Here is an 8,962-nt window from a genome sequence, read left to right on the forward strand (position 1 = left end):
GGCGATCTCCGCGGCGTTTCTGGCCGTCCTAGCGTTGTTTTGACATCAATAGCGTCCAAGTCAGTTGTAAAATGGAGCTGACTTGGGGCCAAGTGTGAGCCTGTCTTTCCTGCATCTAAATAGCTATTTTTATTCCCGTTTTCGCCAAATATCGTCAGAATCTGATCCCTCAAGAAGCACCACAGTGATATTTTGCCAAAGGCTGTTTCCTGGAGTCCCACAGGGATCAAATTACCTCAAACGTGATCTCGGTCACCAAGTCTCGTGAAGTCCCGCGATACTTTCATGCCGACTGACCAAGTACAGGAGGACGCTTTGCGGTGGTGGTTTTAGCGCAACCTATGTGGGGTTTGGCATAACCTTCGTTATTTCGAATCCCACATAGGTTACGCCAAACCCCACATAGGTTGCGCTAAAACCACCACCGCAAAGCGTCCTCCTGTACTTGGTCAGTCGGCAGGAAAGTATCACGGGACTTCACGAGACTTGGTGACCGAGATCACGTTTGAGGTAATTTGATCCCTGTGGGACTCCAGGAAACAGCCTTTGGCGAAATATCACTGTGGTGCTTCTTGAGGGATCAGATTCTGACGATATTTGGCGAAAACGGGAATAAAAATAGCTATTTAGATGCAGGAAAGACAGGCTCACACTTGGCCCCAAGTCAGCTCCATTTTACAACTGACTTGGACGCTATTGATGTCAAAACAACGCTAGGACGGCCAGAAACGCCGCGGAGATCGCCTGGTGAGTGGCCAAATCATAATTAATGCCAGGAGATGGATCCAGGTTAAAAAAAAACGAAATTCTCCTTTAAGTATTTCTACCAGCTGTTTCTGTACAAAGCTAACGGAAACTCTCATCATATTAATATAATACGAAGACTATTAAAGTTAAAAGATCCCCTCCAAACATGTTTTCAGATGAATATAGACTATACTTTGATGAATAATTTGTGTCATGTGGTTTTTCCACAAAAAAGTTCAGGTATCTCATTCAAATAAAATAACATCTACTCCTCCCTCATTAGGCTACATTGTTGATGTGATGTGACACACTGCACTAGAGAGAGAGAGAGAGGTGGTTGAACAAGCTAGAATGCAGTGCGACACAAGAGACAGAAGACAAACATTACATGGTTTTTGTCTGTCGTGCATTAAAAACTTGAGTAACTAGACTGTTTTGAAAATGTAAGGGGTAGAAAGTACAGATATTTGTGTTAAAATGTAGGCAGTAAAAGTAAAAAGTTGTCAGAAAAATAAATACACAGATACCTGAAAATTCGACATAAGTACAGTACTTAAGTACAAATACTTTGTTACTTCCCATCTCTGGCCCCAGCCTTCCCAAGCCCAGAGCCAACAGCAGCGACCGGAGGAGGAGGAGAAGATGAAGCCTGTGGCGGAGCGGGCGGGCGGGGTCTCCCCGGCCGCCATCACCACCCTGCTGCTCGTCCCCCTGGTGCTGGTCGTCTCCATAGGGCTCTTCATCCGCTGGAGGAAGAGCAGGAGATATGGAAGTAAGGGCAGAGCTTCCCAAATAGGTAAAAAAAAAAAGGCACGCACATTCCAACGCTAAAAAGCAGGTGCAGGACTGAAGTGCAAGTGAAGGCAACAAAAATAGAGTCGGCACACTGGAAAATGCTGCTCCCACTATTTATTGTTACCACAAAGCGTGTGAGGTTTCGGGGCAGAGTCTGTCTTAGTCCTCGTCTGTCTGAGGAAGGGCTTTGCCCCGAAACGTCACACGCTTTGTGGTAACAATAAATTGTGGGAGCAGCATTTTCCAATTTGACAAGGTTTAGTCTCAGTGAGTGACGCATATGTGAAGGTTGTAATTATTGTTGATTTAGTGTTAATTTGTAGAAAATTTTATTTGGGGATATAATAGTGGTAAGAGTGAAACCTAGGATTACTTACAGATCATGCAGCAGTCTTCAATTGGCACAGGGACCTTACAAGTTCCTTGGCAGATTAAACATTTACTGAATATACTTAAACTTAACATAATTATAACATAATATTTGTTTATCTAAAGCAATGTCCCTTATTGCTGGGAGCACCAACTGAAGATTGCTGCCACTGGGACTTTGGTTTTGAAACGGGTCTTAAATTAAACTCCTGCTGACAGTAAATTGGTCTTCAAAAGTATTAAATTGGTATTTTTGAAACTTGCAGACATCCTCGCAATTGTGTGATGATGAGTATAACTGATACTACTGTAATGTCATTGGTTCAACACTGATACTACTGTAATGTCATTGGTTCTGAAAGAAAAGACTCAAAATTTGCTTAAAGGTCCCATTCCGTGCAAAAGCTGTTTTTACTTGTAAATGCATATATACTGCTGTCATCCCTCCCTGTAATGAGTGGTCACAACCTCAGAACTGCCACAGTTGGATTTGTCCCTATCCAGCTTCCCCCTGCAGTCTCCTTCAAGCCACGCCCCCTAACGCTCTGTTCCCCAGACGGGGTATTGGGACGTCACGATGGTCCTCAAGCATACTGCGCGGGTCTCTCTCACACAAGCTACCTGCACCATTTTGTCTATAGCCACAAAATTAACACTTCTAGCTGGAGCGACGCCAACTGTACGTGATCCAGCAACTGCGGAGGTGCATTCGGTAAGTCTAGGCATTTTGAGATGTCCTCTTTAGCGTAGCAACCGTTAAGTTAGCGATAGCTCGCAACCTTGCGTGTTGGTCCACAGACGCTAATCTGATTGGCCGCTGGGAGCCTGGGGCGGGCTCTCCCTCAGCGGCCAATGGGAACTGTTAGTTCTGAATATATTATAGAAACAGACCATTCTTGGGAAGCGACGAGATGAGGAAGTGAGAACTCCGTCACAACAAACGGGGTTGCTATATTTTCGACAAATGAATCCAGAATCATGTTCTGTGGACCAGACACACACGTTTTTAAGAGGTTACAGCTGCACGAATTGGGACCTTTAAATGGTAAATGAGATTGAGATTAACTTTATTGTCACTTCATGGTACAAGTATCACGAGCGAAATTCTGCTTGGTTCGCTCTCAGAGTAGGAGAGCAAAACCGGGTCGCCATTGAACAGCGCCAGCAATTTGGATTGGACAAAGCATATAAATAACTCAGAATTCACATTATTACTAGTTAGAAAAAGTAATAAAGGCACACTTCAATATTATACAATACAGATACATTTGTTGTAAATGTACAGGGTTACCAGCAAAGACAACCCACACCACGACACCAGGGAGGCTGCCATTACAGTGCCGGTTTGGTTCATCGTGGGAGGGAAGGGGGAGTAGGGGGGCGGGGGGGGTTGCAAAGCGGGGGGAAGTTGCTGGAGGCGGGGGGTGGGGTTTAGGGGAGGGGGGGCGGGAGGGGGGGGGGTTTGGGGGAGTGCGTGCGTGACCGTGTGTAGGCCTGTGAGTCCTTAGAGTCCATGGGTGTTTGTGTGTGTGTGTAGTCTGAGCCTCCTTCGGCTGTGGAGATGGCCTCGTCAATTCAGACCAGAGTTCAGGCGTCAGATGTCGGGGCGGGGGGGTGACGTTGGAGACGCAGATTGCACTCAGGGCTTCAGGAGAGTTTTGCTGCTAGTGTCCTTGACAGCTTAGCAGGTGGCCAGATTAAATCCGTTTGTTTTGGTTTTCCCCGGTGGGTGTAGGATCAACAACATTCCTCACACGAGTCAGTCCTGATCCTCGGTTAAACATTTCGGCGCAGCGGCAGTGATATCTCCAAGAAGTAATCAATTTTTACGATTCAGATCAGAAATCGCAATAGTCCAAGTACTCACTGCCCCGCTCATCTCGTTTATCGTGACGTGCAGCCTAGGGTCAATGACTGCTGTCTTCCCGTATCCCGCGGCGGTCCCGTCTGGGCAGAGGGGGGGTTCTCCGGACCCCAAAATAGTTTTGTCGAATTCGTTGAGAGACCAGCCATATAATCCATATTTGTAGTTTCGAAGAGACAAATGCAAGATTGGCTCCAGGTAGCAGAAGCAGAGGGATGAGGGGGAGAGGGAAAGGGAGGGAGGACTGGAGAGAGAAGAAATGCGACCGCCTCCGTTGAAAGCTTGTCCAGGAGGAAATGGCCTGCATTTATGTAGCGCTTTTATCCAATGCACTTTACAGTCAGTAGGTACATTCACCCATTCACACACCGATGGCGGCAGGTTACCACGCAGGGTGCTGGCACACCAACGGGAGCAATTTGGGGTTCAGTGTCTTGCCCAAGGACACTTCGACATGCAGACTGGAGGAGCCGGGAATCGAACCACGACTTCTTTTATCCAAAGCGATTAGTGGACGACCCGCTCTACCTCCTGAGCTACAGCCGCCCTGTAGATCCTGCTTGAGATCTCCGTCCCTAACCACAGGCTCAAAAGTCCTTACTTGCTTAATTATGCCTGACACCCCTCCAGGGTTATAGGCCATCGACAAGAGACTTCCAGAGTTCTCGCACAATTGTGTTTTTTTCTTGATGTCAAAAAGTCCTAGGATGCCAAAAACAGCATAGAACTGCAGCACTGCAGCTATTGGATGTGGTGTGCATTGTGTATTTGATGAGGATGTTCTCTTACATTATAATGTTCCCTCTTTGCAGACAGATGTGAAGTGAAGACAGAGCCCAGCTCAAGCGGAGGGATCTTGGGAAAACTCAGAGGTATGTTTGTCCTTTGTGAAATACATTCTCTGTTACTGTTCAGCTTCGTGCTGAATGTGGACTTTAATGCGTATAGTAGGCTTGGGCTGATTTTCGATAATATCAAATATTGTGATATTTACCGAATATTGTGTTTTGTTGTTGGTGGTGTTTTTTTGGTGGTAAATTGACAAGATACAAGATGTTTATTGTCACTCGATGTACAAATACACACGTGTGAAATTCTTGAGCTGTGTTGTGTTCCGTTACATATCGTTACCGTCATCATCATCATCATCATCACCATCCTCTATGTCATCATCAGTAAATGTCAGTGGTTCTTGGTATGTGTCTTATTGGTACATCAACATCAGAACATCCTCATCAATATTACAAATCCTCAGTATTACCAATAGTATTGCTGTTGCCCATACAGTATATTATTTTGCGAGCCCTCTTGAGGCAGTGCTGGGGGTATAGGTCCTTGTTAGGTGCTGGGATCTTGAGGCAGTGCTGGGGGTATAGGTCCTTGTTAGGTGCTGGGATCTTGAGGCAGTGCTGGGGGTATAGGTCCTTGTTAGGTGCTGGGCTCTTGAGGCAGTGCTGGGGGTATAGGTCCTTGTTAGGTGCTGGGCTCTTGAGGCAGTGCTGGGGGTATAGGTCCTTGTTAGGTGCTGGGGGTATAGGTCCTTGTTAGGTGCTGGGGGTATAGGTCCTTGTTAGGTGCTGGGCTGCGCGCCTCACTCACTACAGTCTGCCCTGCTGTCCACCCTCATGTCACTGCTTACTGTACAGCATTGGTGCTGTTCAGAGTGTTGCATGTGTTGCTGCAGGGAGACGTAAAGACAGGAAGTGACATCATATCAACCTTTCAGCCCCTTTATTCATACTCTTCATATTACTAATCATGATGTACTAATGTACAATATGTACCTGAACCATAAAATAGAGTGACATAATAGATAATAATAATCTTATTTAAAATAATATCGATATATTATATTATATTATATTATATTATATTATATTATATTATATTATATTATTTGAGCGGGACTATATTGCGATATTTAAATTTGGATATGGCCCAAGCCTAGTGTATAAAGCTTTAACCTCCCTCTCCTGTCTGCTCTCCTGGCCAGGTAAAGCATCCGGCGGCCTGAACTTGGGGAACTTCTTGGCCTCTCAGAAGGGCTACAGCCGGCAAGGCTTCGACCGGCTGAGCACCGAGGGCAGCGACCAGGAGAAGGACCATGAAGAGACCACCGACTCTGAGAACGAGGAGTACTCTGCTCCGCCCCCCCCCTCCTCCTAGACCCCCCTCCTCACCCCCACACCTCCCCACACGGGAGCTTCTAATGCTGCGTTCCTTTATGGCCGGAGGTGGGAACTGTCAAGTGGGAAATGCGTCATCTCCGACCTACATGCGTCAAGCTTCAAGTCGCAAAACCATAGATGCTAATAGCATCAGCTATTAGACAGCTAACAGCTAATAACAACATTAACGTTTAATTGTATGGGTTTAACTAACTACTGTATTGGTATGCTGATTGGTCTGAAAGCATACTATTGTTGAAAATAAAATAAAAAATGTGCCAAAAATGTGTTTTAAATTCATTCATATTATTTTTTCACCATATACGATTTGAAATTATGTCAAATGACGAGCTGGAAGCAACTAGGAGTTTAGAAATCTTACATGAGTTTGCAACTAGGAACTCCGAGTTGACATGCCGGTTTATTAGATTTTTTCGTAGTAGCAAGTGGGAATTTGCGACCTCCGAGTTATAATCGAATGCAGCATTAGTCCACCAATGTCACCGCAATACGCAGAATACGTTGCAGCCCGAAGAAGGCTGTGCTGCCGTAGGGATGACGGGGAACAGAGGAATCACCATGACAACTCTTCAAACATTTCACTATATTTAAATTTTTCTTTTAAGGATGTAGGTTGACGTTAACGTTATTAGCAAATAGCCGAAATGGACGCGGAAAAGGAATTGACGGTGGCTTTTCCGTCACTTCCACTTTCCTTTTCCGTGTCCGTTTCGGCTATTCACTAATAACGTCAACGCATAAACACACTGCATAGAAGACGTCAACTCGTCTTACAACAACAGCGGAAAATTACTCAAAAGTCGTCGTGCAAGTTGCTATTTAGACTGTGAACAGTGGAGCACGGACGCGGAAAAGGAAGTGACGGTGGCAGGAGAGGCGCTGTGTACAGGAAGCTGGGAAAAACGGTAGGGCTGTCCCCGAGTCTATTTTTCAAATAAAATAGTCTCTGGCTTCCCAGATTGCCGTGGAGACGACTGACACCTGTCACTGAAGTATACATTTAAAACGACGTGCGACTGTTTTATTTCTGTCGAGAGACACTTGTCAAAAATGTCGAGCGCCCTACCATGAAACAACCTTTCGGGTTTCTCATTTAACCATGACCAAACCCTAACCCCAAACAAATTGTTGTACTTGCCTAACCCTAACCCTAATAACCAATATTTGCAACGTAATTCAATGTTTTCAAATAAGAAAAACTACGAAAAAAGAATTGAACCCCGGTCCTCAGAGCGCCTTACTCATTAAACAAGCCCAAACCACAACTTTAGCTGAACATGTTTCTTACATAACTAGAACAACCAACATGCTTCAAACAAAAATAAAAATGTTTGAAGAGTTGTCATGGCGATTCCTCTGTTCCCCGTCATCTCCACGGGACCTTGGCCTGCAAGGTATTCTGGGTATTGCCGTCACATTGGTAGACTTAGAAGCTCCCCACCGACACGCCATCCCCTCCACTCACCATGTACTTTATTGACGTGTAATTGTTTGTGTTGGCTGCCAATCTTGTTATTTATTTGTGCGATAAAATATTTTTCTCTCCAAATGAATTGTCCTACTGCCATTTTATTTATAACTAACAGGGACCAGATGTTTTACACTGGGAGGGACTACAGAATGATGTTTCTAGCGTTAGTTTTTATTTTTATAATAATTTTACTTACATAAATCTCTTCCATGTTCCGAATCTGCACAGATGGCATTATTTCAGGAATGATCTTTGATTGTTTTGTTTGGTCCACATTTCAGTTCGATGCCATTTTTACCTGTATATTTGTGCCTTTTTAATTATGTATTTTGCCTTTCTGCAGCACCTGTCATTACAAAATGTGCCACATTATAATAAAAAACAATAGCTGCTGCTAGTACCACCCTTCTTTAATTTCGATTGTATTCAAGTTAAAGGATGAAAATATTAAGTATACACACAGACACACACATAATCATAATCCATATATATATAAAGCTGTATTTCAGATTTTCCAGTCAGATGTGAGCTGTGTCTGATATTTATTGTGACATACTGAAGTTTCGCTGCAAGAATACTATTTTCAGTAACAATGTTATTTGTGTAATAAAGTGTCTGCAAAGCATTACAGACTCATGGTGTTGTGAAGTACACTTGGGATACAATTTCATTACTCCTTAATTTTAGGTCATTAAGCCACATTGAGCGGTCATATTTAATGGTTTTAGGGTGATTTACCACATTATTTAATAAGTATTCAGTGTGTTGTTTTTTAACCCCTGTGTTTTCCTTTTGTAGGTAGTGACTGTTCATCACTGAACACTGGAAGAAAATCTTAGACCAGTCACTCCTCATACTACTTCGTAAAGTAAAGAGTTAGCTTATTTAAAATGTAGGTGTGCTAGCTTACCTAACCGGCTGGCTCAGCCTGGCTGACTGAACGGGGACTATTTCTTGTCTAATGGAAATGGAACTAACACTAGCAACATTTTTATTTTGAGTGCAGATTGCTCCAAAATATGAACACCTTTTGTTTATTCCTTGTAGTTTGTTGGTAACTGTTGTATAATTGCAATATTACTATACTACTATTATAAATAACGTAGCCTACTTATCTATCTATACAGTTGTAAAAGGACGGGGAGATTCCTAAACGTTCCCATCAGTTCATTACATATATAAAAACAATTCTGCACATCCCTGGCCTCCACTGAACTTACTGACTTAAAGGATAAGTTCACCCAAAAATGGAAATGCAGTCATATCTACTCACCTCCCATCATGCCAATGGAAGGATGGGTTAAGTTTCTTAGTCCACAAAACATTTGTGGAGTTTCACAGCAAAGTACTGTTGCAGAATTCTCCTAAACACTTGAAGTGGATGTTGACCAACTTTCAAACGTAAAAAACAAACGCAAATTCACAATAGCTGCCACCAAATAGTATGCAAATTTACGAAATGCAGGATGCTAGGGGCAGCCCAACCTACTCTGCCTCTGCATTTTGAAATTTGCCCAGGGACGGCGC

The 8,962-nt window shown here is 43.8% G+C and overlaps 1 protein-coding gene across 1 annotated transcript in view; it reads left to right on the plus strand.

Moving 5' to 3' along the window:
- pam (peptidylglycine alpha-amidating monooxygenase) overlaps window positions 1-7,199 on the plus strand; it is a 124,853-nt gene extending 117,654 nt beyond the window's left edge. Inside the window, exons 24-26 of the mRNA XM_083641164.1 lie at window positions 1,342-1,543; window positions 4,588-4,647; window positions 5,769-7,199. Coding sequence (XP_083497290.1) covers window positions 1,342-1,543; window positions 4,588-4,647; window positions 5,769-5,941 — 435 coding nt within the window. The 3' untranslated portion in view covers window positions 5,942-7,199. The remainder of the gene's footprint in view (window positions 1-1,341; window positions 1,544-4,587; window positions 4,648-5,768) is intronic.
- Window positions 7,200-8,962: the final 1,763 nt, after the last annotated feature.

The sequence above is a fragment of the Poromitra crassiceps genome, assembly GCF_964638095.1.
Source record: "Poromitra crassiceps genome assembly, chromosome: 8".
Lineage (NCBI taxonomy): Eukaryota > Metazoa > Chordata > Actinopteri > Beryciformes > Melamphaidae > Poromitra > Poromitra crassiceps.